The 25,801-nt window shown below is 36.3% G+C and overlaps 3 protein-coding genes across 8 annotated transcripts in view; 1 reads left to right on the top strand and 2 right to left on the bottom strand.

Moving 5' to 3' along the window:
• The first annotated feature begins 1,789 nt into the window (after positions 1-1,789).
• On the top strand, positions 1,790-12,298 carry LOC135088594 (twinfilin). Its single transcript, XM_063983497.1, has 9 exons — positions 1,790-1,971; positions 2,407-2,484; positions 2,572-2,683; positions 2,965-3,127; positions 3,834-3,967; positions 7,743-7,846; positions 8,775-8,918; positions 9,932-10,050; positions 10,536-12,298. Exons 1-9 carry the CDS (start codon positions 1,947-1,949, stop codon positions 10,686-10,688), a joined length of 1,032 nt encoding a protein of 343 aa, XP_063839567.1. The 5' UTR covers positions 1,790-1,946; the 3' UTR covers positions 10,689-12,298.
• Positions 12,299-12,368: 70 nt separating this feature from the next.
• LOC135088600 (RPII140-upstream gene protein) lies at positions 12,369-14,928 on the bottom strand. Its single transcript, XM_063983507.1, has 6 exons — positions 14,622-14,928; positions 14,363-14,528; positions 14,191-14,279; positions 13,879-14,012; positions 13,151-13,259; positions 12,369-12,614 (listed from the first exon to the last, which is right to left on the bottom strand). Exons 1-6 carry the CDS (start codon positions 14,765-14,767, stop codon positions 12,497-12,499), a joined length of 762 nt encoding a protein of 253 aa, XP_063839577.1. The 5' UTR covers positions 14,768-14,928; the 3' UTR covers positions 12,369-12,496.
• A 3,269-nt stretch (positions 14,929-18,197) lies between these two features.
• The window catches only part of LOC135088582 (polypyrimidine tract-binding protein 1), a 561,827-nt gene continuing 554,223 nt past the window's right edge, over positions 18,198-25,801 (bottom strand). For all 6 annotated transcript variants that reach the window (XM_063983454.1, XM_063983457.1, XM_063983456.1 and 3 more), the window contains 7 exons: positions 25,333-25,529; positions 24,769-24,802; positions 23,661-23,753; positions 23,167-23,281; positions 22,635-22,736; positions 22,339-22,416; positions 18,198-22,160 (listed from right to left, as the gene is read on the bottom strand). In XM_063983454.1, coding sequence (XP_063839524.1) covers positions 22,028-22,160; positions 22,339-22,416; positions 22,635-22,736; positions 23,167-23,281; positions 23,661-23,753; positions 24,769-24,802; positions 25,333-25,529 — 752 coding nt within the window. In that variant the 3' untranslated portion in view covers positions 18,198-22,027. The remainder of the gene's footprint in view (positions 22,161-22,338; positions 22,417-22,634; positions 22,737-23,166; positions 23,282-23,660; positions 23,754-24,768; positions 24,803-25,332; positions 25,530-25,801) is intronic.

Raw genomic sequence — 25,801 nt, 5'->3', positions numbered from 1 at the left:
TTCCTAGGTATGATTTTAGACTCTCGGTTATCAGGTATTCCCCATTTCAATTACATTCTTGGTAAGGCTGAAAAAGGGCTAAATATCCTCCGTGCCCTTTCAGGTACCTGGTGGGGTGCACATCCATACTCACAAAAATTACTTTATAACGCCATTGTCCGCAGCCACTTTGATTATGCTTCATTTCTTTTAGACCCCTGTAATAAATCTGCTCTTGAAAAACTTAATAAAACCCAATCCAAATGTCTACGTATAATACTGGGAGCTATGAAATCCTCACCTATTAATGCTCTCCAAATTGAATGTGTGGAACCTCCCCTATATTTGCGTAGACAATATCTAAGTGACCGGTTTTACGTTAAAATCACTCAAAATTCCAATCACCCTTTGAATGAAAAACTGGCTCTCCTCTCTTCACTAAGTAGCTCTGCTGACTCCTCTCAGAGTTCACCTTGTGTTTTGTTGAGTTACCAAAAATTTAACCGCCTCCCTACTCCAATTGAAAAAATTCCATTGAATCCTCTTTTCAGCAATAGCTATGATTCCCTTCTTTTCCATCCCTCAATAATCCTTAACTTTGGCATTTCTAAGGACTCCTGCTCAGCTGGTCAGGAATTTATCAATATTGTTTCTGAGCACTGGCAAGGCTGGCTAAAAATTTATACTGATGCCTCCAAGCTAGATGAGGGTGGATGTACTGGCGCTGCAGTCTGGATACCTTCATACAGAATAGCACTAAATTTTAAGTGTCCACCAGTTACATCAGTCTTCACCGGAGAATCAGTCGCTATATTAGAGGCTATTCGTTATTCTATCTCTCACCACCTTAATAACACCTTAATCTTTACCGACTCTTTGAGCTGCCTCCAGTCTATCGTAGCTAACCCATTTAAATCCAAATCCAAATTTCCTATCATCTTCAAAATTAGAGAAGCCCTTTTTGAGAGTAAACAGCGTGGCTTAAATATCGTTTTAGCCTGGATCCCAAGCCACCGAGGTATCCCTGGCAATGAAACTGTAGACACATGTGCTAAAAATGCTATATCCACAGGTTCACTTGATCATTATAAATTATTTGCACATGATGTCTCTTCGCTCCCACGTAAACACCTATTCAAGTCATGGAATACTCACTGGGCTAACTCCAAGAGATACGTAGGCAAATATTATGCTGATATCCAACAGGATATTCCCTCTAGACCTTGGTTCTTCAAACACCCCCACTTGCCAAAAAGGACAGTGTCCATTATCTCTCGCCTACGTATAGGTCACGCATGTACCCCTGTTCATCTTGCCAAAATGCGGATTAAGGATAGCTCCATATGCGAATGCGGCTTGGATGAAGGAACAGCTAACCACATATTTTTCAACTGCCCCAAAACTGACCATTCATTATACGACTTCCTCCCTAAAAAATTCCCTTTTCCGACTAACCTTAAATGTGTCCTTAACTTTACTAATCCCCATACTTTGAAATCTCTAGTTAAATTTATTAACATTAACAAAATTAATTTGTAACAGGCAAGAGCTAGCAGAAAACTAAACCTCCACATTTGTGTTTATTTTCATGTGTTATGTTTATGTATTGTGTTGTCTTATTTGTGATGTCTCTTTGTTTTAGGTATTTTGCTTAGCATACCTTTAAAAATTTAAATTCATCAAAATACCTATACCGTGTAAAAGCTGCGCACGTGATATTGGCGGAACAGTGTGCCCTGTGGCGAAAAACACAAGTTCATCGCCATTAATAAGAAAAAGAAGAAGAAGAAAAAATCTGACATTGACAGTAATTACAGTGACAGCCAGTGAGTGACGTCTTGAAATTCGGCAAGTCTTCCTCCTCCTTCTTCACTAATATTTTTTACAGATTTTGCTTAATAAAGTCATTTAGAATAATTTAAAACACAGTATTGTCCTATCCAGACAATCAAATTAACATTGTGACGATGTCTCACCAAACAGGGATTCAAGGCAATAATATTTTGATTACAAATCATTTACAGTTATAAAACAACACCCACACCCTTTGCTTTCGTACTATTTTTATCAGTCCTATTTTAAATGTACAAACAAATTCAGCCCTAAATATAAAGGCGATCAAAACGTAATCTAGATTATTATAGTTCAATTACGCCTACCAAATTGTTGATTGTTGAAGCCCATGCACTTGTTTGCCATTTGTGTACGTTGCTATCTCTGGGCAATTATTGTAATAATTGCTTCGCCTAAAAATCATGACAACGCTATTATGTTGAAAAATATTGTCTTAATACTATAAACTTTGTTTTATAAAAAGTTGAGCTGATCCTTTTTTATAAAACTACTATAGTTTTATCCAGAATGTAATGTTACAAAAAAAATAGGTATTTTAACACACAATAAAATATCAATCTTTGTTGTCAACAGCAAATGCTGAACTCAAAAAGTTCTTTGGGAAATGCAGAGATGGGAAACTTCGGGTTATGAAAATTAGCATTGAAAATGGTAAGTAATTGTTTTTCAATAAAACATTAACCTGATGAAAAATATGAAAATATGTAGTAACTTTAATACGGTATTTTCTATTTCCAGAACAGCTAACATTGGCAAAACAACACTCAGCCAAAGGATCTTGGGAGCAGGATTTTGACAAATATGTGCCAGCATTGATCGTTGAAGATCAGCCATGCTACATTTTGTACAGGTAAATAAATATGTCATGTAATACATTCTCAAATATCTTACTACTATTATTCCCTTGATTGAGTTTTTCTGACTTTGGATTTGTATCAAGGAAAATTGATAAAACTCTGGTGTCCTGAGCAAGTTTTACATAGTTTCTTGATAAGTTTCTTTATACTCCAATGAACCAACTTGCAGGATACCAGCAGACTCCTCAGGGGTTAACATTATGTTTCTTTGTTTCCCAACTTGGCTTGTACCTTTTCTCCATTTAAATCTGATTTATTTTATATTAATTTCCAGGCTAGACACAACAAATTCCCTGGGGCATGAATGGCTGCTGCTCAGCTGGTCTCCCGACAGTGCTCCGGTCAGACAGAAGATGTTGTACGCTTCGACAAAAGCCACCCTCAAACAGGAGTTTGGCTCTGCTCACATTAAGGATGAAATGCATGCTACAGTTAAGGTAATTCTCAAAACAAAGTTTAATATTGTTGATGCAGTACACACCAAATTTTTTTCTTCCTTTGCTTTAATTACAACAACACAAAATGGATGTGAAAACGCCATTTTATGTGCCTTCCCTCAAAACATAAGTAGGTACCTACTTCTTTTTGTTTCCAGGCCATTTAATGCTCTCCCCTCCATGTTTGAAAAAATAATTCATGATGAATTTCCAAAAAATACAATAATAATATGTTATGTATTAAAACCAAGGGTATGAGAATTATTAATTTTATAAACAACTATGTAGGTAGTTTGGTATTTCTATTAATAAATTAGTTTTGCTTCAAACCTCAATGTGGTTGTTTACTTTATCATGGATTTATTTTTCAACTAGCTTTTGCTCGCAGTTTCACCCGCGTGAAATTTAGTTTGTCACAGATCGTCATGAATTAGCCTATATTATTATGTTATTCTGGGCATAACATTAATACTGTAAAGTTTCATCGAAATCCGTTCAGTAGTTTTTGCTTGAAAGAGTAACAAACATCCAGACATCCAAACTTTCGCATTTATTAATATTAGGAGGATTTATTGCAAAGTTGATAATGTTCTTTTTATTGATACTAACTCTTCACTGGTTGACTGATTTTGCCAACCAAATAACTGAGATGGAGTTAAAAGTCCTGATAATGTTCTTTTGCCATATTTGTAAATCTCTTGTGTAGGAGGAGGTATCGCTGCAAGGTTACCGAGCCCACGAGCGAGGGGCCAAGGCACCGGCACCGCTGACGTCACGCGAGGAAGCGCTTCAGGAGTTGCAGCTCAATGACCACAACACTGGCTTTGGCACAGACTCCAGGTTGGTCAATTTGTGATCTTTTTGACTGTGGATATGGAATTATGAAACAAAACTACAAATCAATCATAGGCCAGTAGAATTAAACACAAAAATTGATTAAATCGGAAATAATTCCTACAAAAGATTTTTTTGCTTTAATGGCTTCATTGGTTGACCATTAAGACTCTCCTAAGTTTTCGACTTCGACGGAGTTGTGCTTAAGTGGTGGGGGCCCCCGAAAGGGGCGTTTTTTCGGTTTTCCGGTTATACCGCGTAAAGGACTTACCCTATCGAAAAGTGGTCTTCATGACGGTTGAAGGGCACTTAATCTTGCATTGAATAAGACCAAATTCATATGTTTGGACAAACCGTTCTCGCGCTAAAGTTCGGCAAAGTAGAAAATATACGTATAATTAATGACCCTCTCCACGTCCAATGGCTTGTTACCCACATGCTTCCAAGCATTGTAAAGGGTCGCCTTAACCAGTGTAACCCTAACAAGGCTCACGAGTTTGATTCGCTTATCCTTGTTCGTCCCAGCCGTTCCTTAACTGCGGTTGCTGCACCTCTTCCTGACACTCTCCTGAACGACTCTGTGTTACCTAATGTGGCTGCCCCTCTTCCTTGTACCCTCCTGTACGATTTCATTGCTTAGCCATATGCCTGGTCCAAGGTTCGACGCCACAAAATCAACTTCGTACGAGTGAAAATAGTTTAAATACTATTTCCCGTGCTTGCAACATTTTTCTTTACTGCTTCGCCTCTATTAGTCGTAGAGTGATTGTATACAGGGTGTCCCGTAATGTAACGTCAAGCCGGAACTGGGTGTTGAGGCAAGTTGTGCTGGTTATCAGAAAAATATAAAAAAAAATCTATGTGGCATATTTTAAAAATAATAGGCATTTAAAAAAAATCAAAAAATTCTACTCCAGGTGACGGTCCTTTTGCTCGTGTTGCCACAAATCTTCACTTTTTCCAAATTTTTTTTTTGTTATGTAACCCTGAATAATGCTTCTCTAAATTGTTATCAAAATTACAAAACCAGCTGCTCCAGCTTGGATGAAAAAAATACATTATTCCCAAAAAAAAATTCAAAATAAAAATTTTGCCTAGTTTAAACTGACTGTACTGAAAAAAAATGTACTACGCGAGTGTGGCAAGTGACGTCATATTTTGGCGCATTTAGTAAGGATTCCAAAATGGTATAACACTTGGTAAATTTTTGCTGTAATTGTCGACAATTTTTGGTTTTTTGGAAATAGTCCCGTTTTTAACTTTATCTACCTTGGTTAAAAAATATTATTCTAATGTGCCCAAAATTCAAGTTTCTGTGACTGACTACCGTACAGTCAGTCACAGAAACTTTTGTCACCATGACAGTAATTAGTAGTTGACATACTGTGACAAAAGTCACCCGTGCGCGCGCGCCTTTACTACCTGCTCTGCCTGCACTTGTACTTGGTAACAGGGATAATAAGGATATGAAGTTTCGGTTATGGATACGGTTACGGATATTAGAATAATATTATACCGGTTTCGGTTACGGTCACGGATATGAAATCATTTCGGATTATCCGAAAGTCTCGGATAATTTCTGTTACGGAATTATTAGAATTTCAAAAATGTAGCTAGGTATAATACAAATAGCAAGATGCTGCGTGAGCGTGACCCACATAGCTACTTTATGTACCAACTAAGACGACACCTATGTATGATAAAGGTAAAACAGGCTGGCATATTAGATGGTGCCAGCGAATGCCAGACAAGTTGGTAACTAATATTAAGATTTAAGGTACAATTCCAAGACGGGCCGCAGACCGCAAACTGCAAAACTATGAAATCGGCAGCGCGGCATTGCAGCTGCGGCGTGTATACTGCAGATTTCATAGAGTTTTGCAGTTTGGCCTTTATCCGAAACTATCCGTAACTTTTGAATCACTTTCGGTTACGGTTATGGACATTTTTTTATTTCGGATATCCGATAGTTTCGGTTACGGTTACGGATATCCATAACATCCCTGCTTGGTAAGATGGCCCTCTTCGTCCCGCTCATACCTTTTAAAATGGCTTCTCCATCTCACTTAAGCCAGAAACTTGAATTTTGGGCACATTAGAATAATATTTTTAACCAAGGTAGATAAAGTTAAAAACGGGATTATTTCCAATAAACAAAAATTGTCAACAATTACAGCAAGATTTTACAAAGTGTTATACCATTTTGGAATCCTTACTAAATGCGCCAAATTATGACGTCACTTGCCACACTCGCGTAGTACAATTTTTTTTCAGTACGGTCAGTTTAAACTAGGCAAAATTTTTATTTTGATATTTTTTTTGGGAATAATCTATTTTTTTCATCCAAGTTGGAGCAGCTGGTTTTGTAATTTTGATAACAATTTAGAGAAGCATTATTCAGGGTTACATAACAAAAAAAAAATTTGGAAAAAGTGAAGATTTGTGGCAACACGAGTAAAAGGACCGTCACCTGGAGTAGAATTTTTTGTTTTTTTTTAAATGCCTATTATTTTTAAAATATGCCACATAGATTTTTTTTTATATTTTTCTGATAACCAGCACAACTTGCCTCAACACCCAGTTCCGGCTTGACGTTACATTACGGGACACCCTGTATATCATATAGCCTTCCTCAATGTATGAGCTATTCAACACAAAAATAATGATTTCAATCAAACTAGTAATTCTTAAGATTAGCGCGTTCAAACAAACAAACAAAAAACTCTTCAGCGTTTTAATATGAACTTGTTGTTGTTGATTTCTGGCGTCGAACCTTAGACCAGGCATACGGCTAGGCAACGTAGTCATGCAGGAGGATACAAGGAAGAGGGGCAGCCACAGTAGGTAACACAGAGTCGTTCAGGTGAGTGCCAGGAAGAGGTGCAGCAACCGCAGTTAAGGAACGGCTGGGACGAACAAGGATAGGCGCATCAAGCTCGTGAACCTTGTTAGGGTTACACTGGTTAAGGCGACCCTTTACAAGGCTTGGAAGCATGTGGGTAACAAGCCATTGGACGTGGAGAGGGTCATTAATTATACGTATATTTTCTACTTTGCCGAACTTTAGCGCGAGAACGGTTTGTCCAAAACATATGAATTTGGTCTTATTCAATGCAGGATTAAGTGCCCTTCAACCGTCATGAAGACCACTTTTTGATAGGGTAAGTCCTTTACGCGGTATAACCGGAAAACCGAAAAAATGCCCCTTTCGGGGGCCCCCACCACTTAAGCACAACTCCGTCGAAGTCGAAAACTTAGGAGAGTCTTAATGGGCAACCAATGAAGCCATTAAAACAATAAAATCTTTTGTAGGAATTATTTCCGATTTAAAAGCTAATTCTACTGGACTATCAGTGGTTTGTGTTATTGGTGAAATTCGTATTTGAATATGAAATCTAATTAATATTATGGTACCTACAAGGCAAAGGGGAGCAGAGAATAATCAGATTTAATTATTTCCACATAATATCTTCTCCGCTCCAGTCCACCTTTGTGGGAACCAGGCCTTAGAAAATGGGAAAAAGATATGAAATACTCAAATACACTTCGGAACCAATACCTTGTTTTTGTCCATAGAAATACTAAGGGTGAGTGGCACCACCAAACTTTAACGGTAACTATGACGATAACCGGTGCTTTTTGTATGGAGTTTGACAGATTTCTGACGTTTGTCAAAGTTTAAGTAAGATGGTGCAACCCAGCCTTAGTCATCATAATAATTAATTGTTATTCATTTGTTTAAAAGCTTCTTACTTAAGTTAGTTTTTATATCTTATTGCAGACAGTCAACCATAGGGGGGGTGTCGTTTCCTATAACGGAAGCGGCGGAACAGGGTATCTTTGATCTCACGAAAGGTTCCTACAATTATTTACAGTTTAAAATAGGTAAGTTTTCCATAATTTACTCAAGAACATAAAAAGAAACAATTAAATGTTTTAAACAAGTAAAAAAAATAACTGAAAAGATGATGTAGTCCCATCTATCCCCGACAGGCTTCCCCCGGACGGGGAAAGATGGGAATTTTAGTGTCAACTTCCCCCGGTTGTGACTTTCGGGGATGTGGGCCCGATTCTAATTTGTATGAAAAAATCGAGCGATAACAAATCGGTGTAGTGTGCGCACCTTCATACATCTCCATACTGATTAACAGCCCGACCCAGCTGTCGGCCAAATAAGGCCGGGTTCCCACTATGCCAGACCGGCATTTCTGCCGGAAACCGGACACCGGACAAGGGTGTTCACATTACACCGGATCACCGGATCCGAAATCCGAGCCGAATGAAATGCGGGGAGCACGGGCGGGGCGGGAAGCACGGGCGCGGCGGGGTGGGCCGCAACTCGTTCACATTACTCCGGTCCGGTGATTTTGCCGGCATTTTGTAGCGACAAAACGCTCGGTAAAAATGCCGGGCTCGGCGAAAAAGCCGGATCCGGGATAATGTGAACAGCTTCATACAATTTGTACCGCCGCTAGGCCTTCCGGCGATTTTACCGGACCGGGAGATCTGCAGGTCCGGCATAGTGGGAACCCGGCCTAAGTCGGTGGTCTGAGCCTAGGCTTAGGAGAGTTGAATAGAACTTGGCCACTTCCACTCTTCTCGAGCATATAATAAAAGCCGACTTAGGTACAAATATGCGAACAACAGGCCTCCCCAACCGGTCCCCATGACTTGAAGGCCAAAATTAGAGAGGGTCTCGCTTTTACAATGGCCCTGAATGACTGTAATGATGAGAGTATAGATAAATTGTGTTTAAATTAAACTTATTTCAACTGATCAGTCTTTACAATACATGTTTGTAAATTAATTTCAGATTTAGAAGAAGAAAAGATCCACTTATCGAAAGCGGCGAATATAACTCTAGTAGAGCTGCCTCGGCAAGTGCCGTCCGACCAGGCGCGGTACCACCTCTACATATTCAAGCACACGCACGAAGGAGACCACATGGCTAGCGTAGGTTAGTGTGCAGCTGGTAATACATACCAGGGATGTTATGGATGGATATAAGTAACCGCAACCGAAACTTTCGGATATCCAAAATAAAAAAATATCCGAAACCGTAACCATAACGATTCAAAAGTTTCGGATGTAGGTACATAGTTTAAATTGTTTTTTGTATAGTATTATATATGTAAAGGCATAACAGCCTGATTTACCTTTATAATGCCATCTAGTATATCAATTTTGATTTTTTTATTACTTTTTATTCGATGTAAAGTGTGCGGCCGTGAATGAACCGTGTTGGACAACTATTGCAAATTGCATTCTATAGCACAGATATCCGTAACCGTAACCGAAACTTTCGGATATCCGAAATAAAAAAATATCTGTAACCGTAACCGGTATAATATTATTCCTATATCCGTAACCGTATCCATAACCGAAACTACATATCCATAACATCCCTAATACATACTAATATTAATAATGGAACAGTAATTGTATATCTCGGTTACTTTACGCCTAACTAACACCCGTATTCACAAACGATACTTGCTTAAAAGTGAAGCAGCAACGCTATGCGAAGAGCGAAGTCTTGAAGCTTTGTCATTGGTTCATAGTCACACTCACTCAAGTATTGTGTATGAATAGGTTTTTGGGGACCCTGTTCAAGCGCACTGTGAGACCTCATCGTAAACCAGTGAACAAAAATTAATGAATGAATCTTAGAGACGGGACTGAACGCCAGAATTTTTCAAAGTCTGCAAATAACACGGGCGCGAAACATTTTTTGTAGCGAAAATAACACTTGGTGGGAGTGACGAAATATGTTTGTATAAAAATAAATATAAATGTAAACTTATCAAGTCTTGGAATGGGGCCTAAAATTAATTTGATCAAATAATGCCCCATATAATAAATGATATAATGATCTGGGCATTCAGCTATTTATTTTATTCATGTAGGTTGAAGACACAAAATATTTTTTTATCTTTGAATATTACTTATGTATTGTACTTTTTATTTCAGTGTTCATTTACTCAATGCCGGGCTACAACTGTAGTATAAAGGAGCGGATGTTGTACTCCAGTTGCAAAGGACAATTTTTAGAAATCATAGAAAAAATGGGAATAGAAATAACAAAACGCGTAAGTATACTCTAGCTCTAATATTACCTATGCACTAAAATATTCGCCAGAGTATTTTTTCCTCCCCATTATTTTATCAGCATTTTCGTGTAGTGGTGCGAAACGGACTACTATTCCGGAGGTAGCGGGTTCGATTCCCGCACAGTACAAACATTTGTGTGCATGAACATATTTTTTGTTTGTATTGGACTGGGTGTTTTCTATGTATAATAAGTATGTATTTAAGTATGTTTATATCCGTTGTCTAGTAGCCATAGTACAAGCTTTGCTTAGTTTGGGACTAGAAGCGCAGTGTAAAATGTCCAAGGATATTTATTTATTTATTGCTTGATTACACTACATTATTCATAATTTTGGGCAATGTTACTGATTCGTGATATTTCCTATTCCGTCAATAGAAACAGAACAATAATTAATTTACCTACCTGACGTTAAAAATGTTAAAAGTTGGTGTGTCATGCTTACTAAGTAAATTTATCTTTCAGCTCGAAATCGACGACGGCAAAGAGTTGACAGAAGAATTTCTATACGACGAGATACACCCCAAGAGGAATCTTCACAGACCAGCTTTTGCCAAGCCCAAAGGGCCGCCCAACCGTGGTGCTAAGCGTATCACGAAACCCTCACAAACTCAGTGAACTAGTCTTATTTTATTGGAAGTGGATCCCTCGTCAACGCATGTTTTTATTTACCATTACTTTGTGGTATTTTCGACCGAATTACAAGATGGTAAGGTCCATGTTGAAAATCCTTTCAGAAACCATTTGACGTGCGGTTTACATCTAGAAAATGTTTTGGCGATTTACTTTTGCCAACGCATACTATATTATGATAGTATTTTTTGATTTCCCTATAATGTTGACTCGTTCTAAAACGACAGATAATCAAAATTTGTAAAAATTGCTTTAGAAAGTGATGTGACAGGTAATACCATATCAAAGTGACGAGAGATCCAATATTTAAAGCCACCTCAATGTGATTGAAGTTAAAATCTTTAAGTTTTACTCAAAAGATCATATTTATAATGTTCAAATGTGATTTTCAGTACACAATATGGCTGGATTTTAGACTTGCTAAATGCATGTAACGAAAGTTGTAAAAATGACTAAATTCTATTATAAGATGCGTCCATGATCGCAAGACTGCTAGTTTTTTGTGCAATATTGTTTTATTTGCATAAAAAGTAGATGATTTTGAATCAGTCACTTTTTTGAATAACCACTCCTCTGCCAGATAAGTTTAATTTTTAAAATACAATAAGTATTAGTTCCATTTAGGCTAGGCGCAGACCACCGATTTTTTGTCGGGCGATAGTTTAGTCGGGTAGTTAATCAGTATGGGCATGTATGGAAGTGCGCATATTACACCGATCCGACCGAAATCGGGCCCAACTATCAGCCAACTAAAAGTCGGTGGTCTACGCCTTGGCCTTAGTCAAGTTTTGTAACCTTCATAAGCCATTGCCTTTTTATGTCGGCAATAAGTAGATGTTAAGTTGTTCCTGAATGTAGATTTAGCTCACTCGTTCTGTACTGCATTTTCATCTTATTAGTATTACAATGTTACTATAATAATTATAACGTTTATTAGCTATTTATTAATGTTACCTGCATTATATTACAAAAAAATGTAGATACATTCTATCGATGCTCTTCTATTTCAATAATTTTCGTATTATTATTGGTAATTATTGGAAGCTGTGTACTTTTTCTTACGTTTTCGTATCTTATATTAATTGTAAGCGCGTACAATGTATTTGTAAGCTAAAATGTTATAGTTGTGGTTATACTGTATTAATGAAAACTTGGTATTACATGGTGCAATAATGTAATCGTGATTTTAGACTTACGAATAAAAATGTTGAGTTTGCACACATGTCAGAAAGTTTTACTGACATCTTACAAACAATGAATTAATATTTACGAAGTGTATAATTTAAAAGAACATTAGCAATAATTATTATAATCTTGATAGAGTCCAAGTATATATTATAAATAAATAAAATATTCTTGCCGTGTATTTTATGAAAATTCATTCAATCTGTTTTTAATGAATTGCAGAATGTATTAATTTTGATATACATCCCATTTAAAATTTTATCTTGCATAATTCGTCAAATTGATGCACAAAAACGTTTAAACATGTAAATATTTCACTTTATTTTTATATGTGAAATGTAAAATTATTATTTTTATCTTATAGAATGCAGAGTTAATAACCAATATCAATACAATGCTTTTGATATAAACATTGAAGTTTTATTTATTTTAGAAATAATATCCAATTTAGCTCAAATAAGATAAAGGAATAAGCAAGTATGATTTGTAATAAATATTTAATTGCTATACCTATATTACTGTACAAAACAGAATTTCGAGTAAAATAATTATAACTCCCACGACATAAAATAAAAATAGTTATTTACAAAATAAATCAAGGTTTCATTCTACATTTCTTCAACTTTTTTCTCGCCCTTTTCCAAAACTAGCTGATCGTGGTGTCTCGTAAGGTCATCGTTTTTAATTTTTGCTGATTTCTCAATTGCTTGATTTAACTGGTCTTCTCTGTGAACAAAGATAAATTGTCAAATATTCACAAAATGCCCACAGAGCACGTAATAATACGCGCGCCTATTATACTTGACGCAATAACTCGTGGCCAGGCAGGGCCGAAAGTATTTTTTGAAACAGAGATGCACACTCGCCATTGTTTTATTAAATACGTACCTATTACGTATTATTAACAACTCTATGCCTGCCTCTGTGTGACGTCACCCATATCCAGTGTGAGTGCGAGAGAAAACGTGATATGCACTGTTTTATTATTACACCGCCTGCCACGAGTCTGCGCAGAGTTATTTTTCGATGCAGACACAAATTCGGGCGCCCGCGAGATTTTTAGCAGATGCCCTAAAAATTTACAAGACCCTAACTACTACTAATTAAAGAAAAATGAAATACAAAAATCTTAATTTTAATCAAACTTAGAAATAAATGGGATAGGATTTGTTACATCATGTATGTATTACATACATGATGTAACAATATGTATTGATGGTAAAAAATTACTTTGTAGAAAATTAAAATTCATTATCTCGTACCTTACTTCTCTGAGTTTATACAATGCTTGCCTTATATCTTCCATGCTTACACCAGTTATTTTTAAAACTCCTAAAATTGCTAAACCAGCAATTGTACTTAATGCAGCACCTGAAACAAATAAAAATATATTATTTTACAATATAAGGATTTTCTTCATACAAAGAAATACAGGGACTAGGTACATTCTTGACTAATAAAGCAGGGAAGTATTCTACCCCACATAAATGCATCCTAGATCAGAAAAGATAATATGCCTTGTCTTGCATAAAAAAAAGATCTATTTGACCAGTAGGACTAATGCCTGTATTCGCAAACAATGCTTGCTTAGCAGCAAATCAAACACAGCTTTGAATAGAGCTCTGTGATTGGTTCGTGTGTCACCCTGTGCGTCCGCGCGCAGTGTGAAACGTCATAGTAATGTTTTTAATACGTGCGTTTTAAGATGCACTTCACAATTACATTTGACAAAATTAAATGTAATTGATAATTAAAATAAGATTGTATCCTTGCGTGAATCCTAGCCCTGTTGGCTATGAATAGACCCTTGGAGCCAATATTTTGAGTAAATTCGATTTTAGTTTTTCCATAGTAGACCTTTGAGCCTTGCAAATCGAAGCGCAATAGATAAACAATTTGTTATGTAGTCATAAGCGACCCCTTGGGGTTTGAGTTAAGAGTATTATAACTTCAAGACACCAAGTTTCCAAGATGTATTTGTTGTTCTTACCAAGTCCAGCTCCAACGAAGGTTGCTGCCAAGCCCAAATTAGCTTTGTAAAGTCCACCAGTGATAGCGCCAGCTGTTATGTACTCCACCAAGGATGTGTCGTCTCGGTACACTGATATGGTTGTAGCTATTAAACTGGAAATAGGAAAAAAAGTATTATTCAAGTGAATACTTTTGATATCAGGTTATTTATTCCCTAATGCATGCAGTAATATGACTGCAGTCCAATTTAAGTATACATAAGAGACAAAAGTGACATCTACCAACATCCATGCAACTAAGATGGAAAGGCAGGGTTGTCATTAATTCTAACCTGAACATTCCAGAAAATATGCCTAATCTCCATCCCCACTGGCAGGCCCCTTTCGCAAACGCAACTGTAACATAGTCCTGTAACTTTTTCTGAAAACCAAAGCATTGTTATTTGACCGAGGGACAATTTTTTTTTCATGAATAAAAGTGTTATTGAGTGTACTAATAGGTACCTTAGCTTGCATAGTAGATGTGAATATTGTTGCTTGATTGGTTTCTATGAAGTAGAGGTATGCATTGCGAGATTTTACAAAGCCTCCCATACAACCTCCGATAAATGTTCCAAACATTGCTGCCTGGGCAACCTGGTTCATTTCTGGAGACACTTCATCATATTCACTGAAAATTCAAACATAAATTTAGTAAAAAAATATTTTATGATTAGAAACTGCGAGGTTAGAATTTTTTTTGTTTGACTAATAAGTTACTTACTTCGTTGTGTACATCATTTTCACCCTTTCGAAGCCTGTACGTGGAGCTTCAGTGTCTTTGTTGAGCATATCGTAATCATTTGCATTTCTGCTCTCAAATATAGGAAATATAAAAGTCGGTGTTAGACGTACCACTGTTCTCAACATTTCTATTCTAATTTTTCATTAATATGATTGTAGATATTTTTTAGTAACTAAAATGAGGGCAGTGGATTTAAATGGACAGGTAAAAACAATTAAATCCAAAGAATACTCATTAAATCCGAATAACTTTTGCCAATTACGAAATTTGCTAAGACCACCGACCAGTTTTTATTTTGATGTTTTTGACATTGACACTATTGACAGTGTTGGTTGACAATAATGACACTATAACACACACTTATATATTTTTTTTACAGAAAAAAGGGATGCCAGTTGCATTTGTAGTCACATCGTAATGTTATCGTATCATCAAAATCGATTGCAAGACGATATACTATGTGAGAAAAAACACACTCGGTAAACTGCATATCCGATCCATAGTGCGGCGTTTCGATCTTCAAAAAATATTCAATGAATAAACATGTTTGTAAGTAAAATTACATTCTTTTTATCATGAAAATATAAGTGAAACCAAAATAAAACAAAAATAGCGATTCCTTTTCTTTCTTTTTTTTTTTATAAATAATACAGAACCGTGACAACGAAACTCATTTTTTGTAATCGCCTTGCAATTATTGCCATACTTTTAATAAAAGATTATTAGCAATTTGTATTGCACAAATTACTAATAGTCCCGTTAGTCCCTCGTGTTAAGCTGAATAAGCTAGTGTTACGAGTCGAGTGGGCTTACCAAAATCGTCGAGTGGCGGTGGAATTCCAAGTATTCCAACCCGCGTTCCTCGGATCTCGAGTCTGCACGGCAAGTCCAACCACTTTCACCGTTGGGCTATCGTGGCTATGAAATCGTAATCTAAATCGTGAAAAGAAAACAATGTTTATTGTATTGGATCTAGTAAAAAAATATATTTTTTTTCTTGATTTTATTATTATTCTAGCTTTTTCCCGCGGCTTCACCCGTGTGAAATTCGTTTGTCACGGATCGTCATAAATTATAGCCTATTATGTTATTCTGGGTTATAAACATTAATACTGTTCATCAAAATTCGTCAAGTTTCATCAAAATCCGTTCAGTAGTTTTTGCGTGAAAGAGTAACAAACATCCAGACATCCAAACTTTCGCATTTATGATTTAGTAGGATTAATATTTCAATATAAAATATGACACTGATAAAAAAATCTGTCGTCAAGCTGTCAATATCGTAATTCCTCAAATGCGATACGATACTGATACGATATGAGTTCGATGTAATCTGTGGTAATCGATATCATTAGTAATGCCTTATGTTGGCATTACTTTCTGTACTGTTGGTAGTATGTGCAAGACAGAGGCGGGAAAAATAGGGCGGGAATTTTTAAAGGTAAGTGTACACAAGCTGTATTTAATTTATTTTAATTAATTTCATGCGTATTTGTGTGTATTATTGCGATTTACATATTAATGTATTTTATTTTTAAAGGGTCTTTGTGAAATACATGAATGTGTATGGTCTCCGCCACTAGATTATCAATTTCGTTGACCTTAGAGCGACCTAAGTATATCACATGGACACTGAACTTCATAAATGCCTAGTTATGTGATTATGCAACTCTATTTTCTTTGATAGGTACAAAGTGAAATTATAATGTGATTGATGTTCAGTTTTTGTTTTAATCGATTTTAATTTAACTCGTATTAGGTACTTACACGCTATAATTTGAATCTTACTTTAATGTAGGGTTTTAAAGTAACTTTTAAAGTAACTTACTGCTTCTTTTTAAAATAGGTATACTTACCAACTCAGATCATTCCTGCCTCAAAATATAACTCACGAACATTATAGGTATGGAAATAACATTAAAAATGCCGTTTTCAACTATATTTTATTATAAAATGACAAAGAATAAATCTAGAGTTCAATAGGGTAGTAACTTAGATGTTAATATTGTATATTATAATCAGAATTCATACAACGGTATTATTTAACTGTAGGTAGAGAGTCCCAAAGAACCTTAAGTCCATGGGCATTTCACAAAATCAATGTCATGATCATCAAAATACATTTTTTGAAGTTTGCTCGTTAAAGCTTAACAATTTCTTTAGTCAGGTAGTAAGTAGTTAATTTTCTATTAGAGTTAAGATTTAAGTCGAAAGGAAAATATCAAGATCCCTGTTCTTTTGTCCAATGATTGGTCTTTGGCATATTGAATCATTTACACTAAATGACGCGTCAAGGAAGGTCAGAAAAATCACCGAAGAGGAGCAAACGTAAGAGATGTGCTTTTTCATAGGAAAAGTATGAGATATTTTTTTCGTTACTCAAACGATTCACTTTAAACTATTTAACTATTTTAACTTTACACACAACCCTTTAATTTGCACACCATTTTAATTTTTAGTGAACAACTAAACAATACTAAAGTCGAAGGAACAAAGAAAGGAGAGTAGTACAATACTCCTTAGGAAGATTATTCTCGATAAGTAGGTATTAATTAACTATAGCGACTACTGAAATTAAGATAGGATTATCTAGTAAATCTTAAAGTAATGATTATGTTAATTTTTACTATAGATCCTATTAATTTAATTTGTTAATTATTAACATAGTTGTGTATAATATTTACATCCGCAGATTATAACATGAGAATAACTGCCACTTTATAGGTTTCAAGTTCATATCTGTAAGTTAAATGTATTGATAAAATATTTAAATTCAGTTTGCTAGTAATGTCAAATTTGTTTATAATTAAACTATTATCTATAGGTAATCCAATTCACGACGATATTTAGCATATCCCTATAATTGGCAGTTACACATTTTTGCTAATTCAACGTTTTAATAGGGAATGGATCAGTTCTTTCCACGCAGCAGGAATAAGGGACGTGGCACGGACGCGCCGCCGGGGCTTAGGTTCGCACCCGGGCGGCATATAATTTATTCACATTATACCCTGTGCTAGATATAATCCATTTGATATAATTCTATAAAACATATCATTGGCAATATATTAGTCCCTTACTCCTTTTACAATTCAACTAAACAACGATTTCGCCTATACTTAACCGCGCAAGATCGGAAACGTTCAAGCAAAACAAGGAAGGTAGTCGTATAGGGTTAACACAGAAGCAGATACACACTTTAAATGATAATGACTTTAGATTACCGTTTGGATAGTTTAGATCTATAAGTACGAATATGTCTAGAATACCAATTGTGTACTAACGTACATCTTCATTATATTGATCCCCTTTAAAATTTATAAGTTTTATTTACAAATAGTATAATCTCTTTGAGTATTTGAAAACACCGTGAAATTAAAAAAAAATGTTTTGGAGGTTAAAGAATAAAAAAAATGCAAGGATAAATACAAAACAGGTTCCCATAACTTCAACGTAGGTAACTCTGTCGTACTTTAGACAATTGGTATCGAGTATGTTAGAAACAAAAGGGACGCAGGGTAGAAAGGGAAAGGTGAAAAATAAAGAACAAAAAAGTATCAATTATAATAATAAGTTTAATCATGAAATTAAAAATAAGAATGAAATTAACCACACAAAAGGCTTAACTTTACAATAAGAAAAGAAACGATGACATCTTAAATTAGGCATTACAGAAACAATGAAGTTGAAAGTATGTTGCGGCGACGAGTGTCGCCCGAGCGACCGATGGGTGCATCATGCGCCTGAGCCAATCTCAGTTGATATGTCGGCCTACCGCGAGGCTCTGTACCGATACAGCTACTACAAGAGGTGAATATAAAGCGCAATAAAATATACTTAAGCATCCTCAGAATGATATGCTAGGATATGTCGTTTGAACGCAGGAAGGCAACACGAAGAGCTCGGCCCGCGCACGGCGGCAGAACTGAAGACATCCGAAAACAACATCCACATCTTTCAACGCATAACTTTAACTAACAAATTGAAACAATGTTCACTTACGATGAATAAAATTGCATATATTGCGCTTAATAAAACTCTCAAATATAATTTAACTGTAACATTTTCATCAACTTTTCAATAAATGTTAAGATTACCTCAATTACCATTTACCTAAAATAATGTGATATTGACTCTTAAATTTGGCATCTCATCCTAAACACTGATCTATTTTATTATTTTTTAATAATATTACCATTATTATCTAAATATTTAAAATACTTCTCTAAACACATAAATCCCTATTAATTATCTATTAGTCAATACCGATGTTATTGAAAAAACTTTAGGCCTGAAAACGCTACACACTGTCGACTACGATTGAGCACAAGCAACTGATACATAACTATTCACGCGATGCGCCTTATGCCGTGTGTAGCGTTCTACGTTCAATAAAGATATGTAATCTCCTTTTTGTGATTTTGTTTATCGAATACGTAATAGTAAATTTTAAAATTACAAATGCGATCCCGCCGATCTCGAAGCAGACCACCACCAGTCACTTTCCATTTCTTCACTTTATTTCAAAACAGGCACAGAATCCTGCACCTTATTAGAAAAACATTTTCAAAAACGTGCAAAATATCACCACACCCTGGTCTCCTAACATTATCTAAACCAAATAACTACTAATGTTCTTATCGTAGGTAGGTACTGATTAATACAATTTGTATGATTTTTCTATTAAAACTTACATACAATGACGTTCTAATTTTTTCAGTTTTATTCAATTTACTAAGCTCTATTTTTATTTATTTAGAGTACGTGATGTATATTATACAATTTTATAATAGTGTAAATATGTGATTTTATGATTTCAAATTGATTTCTTAAATAAGAAAAACGGGTCGGTTGTTCGACCGTTTGATATTTGTGACTACGGGCGTTATGTTGAAAGTAAGGAATGAAGGGACTTGAGCCTCGGCGAGGCTGAGACGCCGCTTCATGCTCGCACCGCCATACTTACACTCGCCTCAAACTCTACCCTAGTTGAAATGCCGTCGTGGCATTGTCAAGATATGTATGCTTCCGTCGAAGACTTGCGAGCCCGTAACGACTATTGTGATGATCGTTCTCACCTCACGTGTCACGTTCAGGTATCTGTCTCACGCGTGTTCCGCCGTCATTCGTGTATACTGGACGTGTAACTGAACACTTAAAACTGGTCCTAACAGTTAGATTTAATATCTGGGCATCACTCTATGACCAAATTCTTTATAATACAATCTTTTTACAAAAGCTTTTCTTACCAGAGTTTAGACACAGACAAATTAGAAGATTTTTCATAACGTAAATCACTTACCCACAAACTTAATCTCTTTTGCATTGGACTAGACGCATTTTTAATTAATTTAAGAAGGCAAAGTCGTGTGAAACCAATCGAGAACTTGGTGAAGTCCGAGAAGCGTGAAAAGCTCGAGTGTTGGAAGTCGGAGCGTCTATATACAAAACGAAACATCGAGGGAGAATTATTTAACTAAAATACTGTTTAATAATGAAGTATTGTGACCTAGTGTAAATACTGACGATTATATGTCATAGAGCAAAATCAGATCTCGCTAATACTTGCGCGTGGCGGCGTCCGCGCACACAACAATTATTCTAATACGTCACCGCGCGCCACGCAGCGTTCCCCGACCAGGCAGAATAAATAATTATCTATAATTAACTGCTTAGTGAAATGTATGCACGAGCATTTATAATATGTTGTAGCTACCATTAATATAAATTAACATCAAAATAAATGCATCATGTCACTATTATGTCGCTGAACATAACTTTAAATAGTGAAATATAATCTAGATGCTTAGCCTTAAGAGTTGTGATTACACTAACTAAACGTCACGAACTACTGAAACAAAGTATAGAATAATATTCTCCTAAACAACGAAACGAGTTTGGAAGCATATAAGATTGTAATAATATATAGCGCGGGATGTCCGGGCGCAGAAGACGTTGCATACACCTAAAATATATTATTAAAATATATCTAAAAACTAATATTGCACACACATACACATTTCTAAACGTAACATTCCATCAATAATAAAATAAGAAAAAATGTGTATGCGTACAAAACTATATAATTACTTATAAAGAAATGCAATAATAGTAAATTGTGCATATTAAAATAGAGCATAAAATATATGTATAAAATATAATATTAGGATAATAACTGCAAATTATGTGACAAAGAAATATTTTTTTAACAATGTGCTAAAGTGATTATTACAATTTAGGATATAATAATAATAATAGTCTGTCATTAACCATAAAAATAACTGGGGCAATGTCAAACATTGCAATTAAAAATAGTTACACAAACTGCCAAATTTAAACAAATCTAGCGCAATCTAATTGCAGAATTATATACTTCTGATAGTATTTCGATTTCAAGAATCCATAAATATATCGAAATCACTGGAAATCATTACACGTTTACAAAAATAAATTATGAAAATCAATAAATGGAATGAATATCACACAAAATAGAAATCCTCTCTGTTGTAAAGTAGGTGGGCACCCTTGTTCTAAAATAACGAGTAAAATGTGATGATAGTATCTTAGATTATGATGTACAGTAGTAATACGTACGTATTCATTAAGAAAATAGAGTAGCACTTAATTTCTAGACTGATCCGAGTAAGCGTAATACAGATACAATTTAATTTTCAGTCGAGTCAAATTCTCGATTGTGTGAGAGGTAAGATGTATGACAGTCGGGTGTTGGGCGGCCGTACGGTAGCTCTTTATTATTAAAAATAATATACAATAGAGTAGCGCTGCAGAAGATCCCGTGCATAAAAACCTTCATCTACCTACAATTGTCGCTACCGGCGCCACACTGGCAACATTTCAACTGGCGGCGTCAATTAGAACTAATTGACAGTGCGATTCCTCGATCATCGTAGTTTAACTTACATTATACTAAATAGCTTAGGCCTAAAGGCCCTAGAGTCTTGAGGCCGCTGTAATTATAATTATCAATCAGCGACATGAATTAGATCTAAGAAAATAGCTGCCAAGCCAAAGAGAATGGCCTTAAAATTCTAACTACTATTATGTTAAATATCAGCGCTACGAATAGCGCCTTGCACTGGAACTTCCTATAACTGGGCAAAAAATCCTTTTGCAACTTGGACAAAGAATCAAAAATCTTAAACATACTCCAATTATAACTATCGGGAAATTTAGATTTGAAGGGGCTCATCCAAAAAATTTGGACATGAAAGGAAGTGACTTGAATTAGTAAGACCATGCTCTAGTGGCGCCACCTAAACTTGCAAGGGATCCTATACAGCGAATCGAATAGTGAGAGGCGTACCGCAATCGGCTCGCAGCCCGAACCGACCGCCACCGCTTGTGTGATATTCCGGGAAGCACCCTTAGATGCTGGACTTGGAGAACGAGACTCGAAGGTGGTTCGACTCCGAGAGTTGGTAGTTGTGCATTTTAATGAGCGCCGCCACCGCGTCGTCGATTGAGGGTAGTTGCACCAATGCCATTTTGCGGTCCTTGCTGTAATGGAAATAACGAGAAAATGTTGAATAAATCACTTAACTGGAAGAAAACTACTGGAACTCTTATTGCCTAAAAGATGATAAAGATATGTCAGAGACTCCGTCAAATGGTAGATGGCATTGTGACAACTGTTGGGACTTGGAAGAAAAAAGGAAAATAATTAGGCAAAACTCACGGGAAGAACTTGAATGCCTTGATTGTGAATCCCCGTTTGGTGAAAGCTTCCTTGATGTCATCTTCCGACACCGTGGCTCTGAAAAGAGGCGTCAACGTGTTAACCACACAGCAATGTTCAAAATATGTTTCCAAAACCAGACCAGAAGGAAATTCAGTTAAATGTAGCTGAATATAAGTGATGTCCTTGCTGTCGCCGTATTTTATATCTGCATACACCGAAAGTTGTTAAGCGCAAAAAGTGACAAATGGGCGTCGCTGCAGCAAATGAGACGTATAAATTGGACAATAACTTACGGAATGTTGGACAGATGTAACGTGGCGCTCGGCGGGTAGATGTTCTGGTAGTTTTTGCTTCCCGGCTTCTTGAATCTGTGCAGCGGGCTCTGTGAGTAATCCCTGGAATGTAACACGGGAAGAATGTATTCCGCGGTCCGTATGAGGATTATGTTCGGGGGAACTGTAAGTGAGATGTTTCAACATGGAGGGAACATTTTCCTTGTACATTTTCTGCTGTTGATTATTTTTAAAAGGCAGAGGAATGTTGGATGTGTTGTTTACAGCATTTTGCGGGTAGTATTTTTGAAAATTACGTGTTCTGTTGTAAAAAATGATGATGATTCATTATTTTCACTGCAAAATAGGCCTCCCCCATGCTTTCTTGATTAGCTGTTTGGACATGGAAGTGTAACCTTTATAAGATCACTTGTTCACCACGCTGCGCTTGTCGGAGCCTTGCTCCTTAGCGAAATTGCAATTCTCGCCAAAACGATAGTTTTAGACCTTATTTCAGCACGAAAAAGTTTTAAATTCAAACTATCTATGGTACCTCGTGAGCCCAGCATCGGGTTGGCCTTCCTTAGGCAGCTGCACTGTCTGGTGTTTGCTCAGCATGACGCGCATCGCCTTGCCGAACACACGGAGCTTGTCCATGTGAGTCATCGCTACAAAAAAATTTAACGTCTCAATTGGCACCTATTAATTTTCTTTTTAAATAAACCTTGAATTTCTTAAGTATGGTACCAATTAATTATGGAAACATAATGAAAGTCTAACAAAATATTTGAAATTGCGTGGGTCAAAAAGTTTTCGTTTTCACGATGTCCTCTCATGTTTGAATAGTTCAGAACGAACATTTGTTAACGAGTACAAGCAAGCCATTTAGACGAAATGATAGGGTAGAGTTAATAAGACATTATTGAATAACGTAATTTTAGGCAACTTAACCCTATCATCAAGGCAAAACTGCGATTGCGTTAAGTCTCTACACATTACCAACGCGATTTAGATTTGAAGGTGTAGTTTAACATTTGTTTTTCTTACCTAGATGTGCCTGGTGCGGTTCAGCCATCTGGATCAGGGCTGAGTCCTTCTTGTTGTATAGGATTTTCACCCGTTGCACGTCCCCGTATACACCTACACACAAACATCGTCTTACACACCGACCACGCTTGTGTTTGTACTATTTCTAATTAGTCTATTTAGTCAGGGAGTTACCCAACTAGTTGGACTTGGAGTGAAATTCTGAATGCATCGTAAACATTTTTGTAATTTTTATTTGGTTAATTTCAATCCAATCCAAGAACAATTAAATTATAGTTGGCTCAAATGTGCGTTATTAGATATAGGTTCTGTATGTAAGTAGGTAAATAATTGTGTTCTGTATACGGTGTGGTAAGGCTTTGTTTATTGTTTGAAGTAATTTTGTTAGAACATCAAATAAAACACATTTGAGAAGACCCAAAATGTTGTCTACAGAGAACGCCTAAAAATCTAAACTAAATCCACTACATTTACTCTGAAGAATACAATGTATTTTAGTAGTAATGTTGTAAAATATATAATAATGTCATGAAACGGGACAGTTGGAAAATTATATAAGAAGAAAAAAACCACTTCAAGCGCTAAATTGGTCACGGTAAGCCTTTATTAATGCTTTAGCTATTAACAGTCCAGACTCGTATCGGTCTGCTGTTTGAAGCAAACTACGAACGTGGTAAAACATTTTTCTCCAACATCTGGTGGCTTAGAAACTGTCTATTTCAAATCTGCGATGTAATGCAGCTCGCTGCATACTCGCATAATCTACAAACTTTAACGTAAGAAATTATAAAATTTACAAAATGCAAATTATACATCTGCTTACAACTGATAGAGACAGACGGAAAAAATAAAATGATAATGAAACAAAGACAACACTGGGTAGACAAGAGACGTATAACTTAGCTACGACTAAAGCGTCTGAAACACAAATTGTCAAGTTAATAAAGCGTTTAGGTTCGATAGTGTTATCAAGCGAAGCTTCGACAAACGGATGCGGTTATCAGTACAGAAGTCGAGAATGTTAGGTGACAATTTGTCTTCCAGGCGACAGGGCTCAGGAGTATATTAATGTTTTAATATAAAATACGGAATGTATGTGCACACGTACCGAAAAGGGTAAATAGAGCGTCAGGCGTGACCATCTAAAACAATAGGAGAGAGAAAGAGACAGTATTATAAATAGTCGTAAAAGATATTTGACATCATAATTATCTATAAAGAAATTAGCAACTTATTTTTAAAGAGTTTTGAGTAGGATATATAAGTATAATAGCCTGTAACGCCGCTCGTATTAGTGAATGCATTAGTCGTTTGCGTAATCGCCGAATGAGCCCATCGTTACGGAGTAGAGCTACGCGGTCGTTACTGGCTATTGTGTTAGCGTAATGAATAATTTGACAATAAACATTTACTACTACGGTCAATCAATTTTCATCTAAAATTTCAACGTTCAAAATTCTGATTTCAAATTAGGTTGTCTCATTTTATGAGATTTCACCTTTGAGATTTCAAGCGTGAACCTAAGCAACGTGTTTGTTTCGGTTACTAAAAAGTTTTAAAACAAAAGGTTGAGGGGGGGGGGGGGGGGGGTTGTAAAAAGTTTGTAATAAAGGTCCTGTTTGGTTTGTCAGGAGTCAAACATGGGGTGTTTGGGTCGTGGTGTGGTACTGACCTCTTCGTTGAGGTTGGACACGAGGAGCACGGTGGCGAGTGGCAGCGGAGGCGCGGTCAGGGCGCGCAGGGCCGGCGAGGCGGGCGTGAGGGTGAGGGCCCCGAACGCGGGCAAGCCCACGCCGCCCACGCCCACTCCGTAGGGCGAAGTCAGGCCCGAGCCCAGTCCTAGGAACTGTGGCGCTAGCACACCTCCACCTGTTTGGAATTTACCCCTAATGAATCTGCTGTTTCTAACAAAAGTCCAAGAAATAAACTGCTCTATTTTGGCCATCCAAAGACAAGTTTATTGTCTTTTGAGGTAGGTTAACACGACCATGAAACATAATGACTTCAAGCTAATTGAGAGAAGTTAATTTTGACGTAGTCGCGTAACAACTACTATTTTTATTACTAACTCATGTTAGCAAGTTTTGTTTCCCTTTCGAGACTAAATATAATATGATTTAACTTACATACTATTATTGTGA

This window comes from Ostrinia nubilalis, chromosome 4, assembly GCF_963855985.1.
Source record: "Ostrinia nubilalis chromosome 4, ilOstNubi1.1, whole genome shotgun sequence".
In the NCBI taxonomy this organism is placed as follows: domain Eukaryota; kingdom Metazoa; phylum Arthropoda; class Insecta; order Lepidoptera; family Crambidae; genus Ostrinia; species Ostrinia nubilalis.
This window is presented reverse-complemented; position numbering and strand designations above follow the sequence as displayed.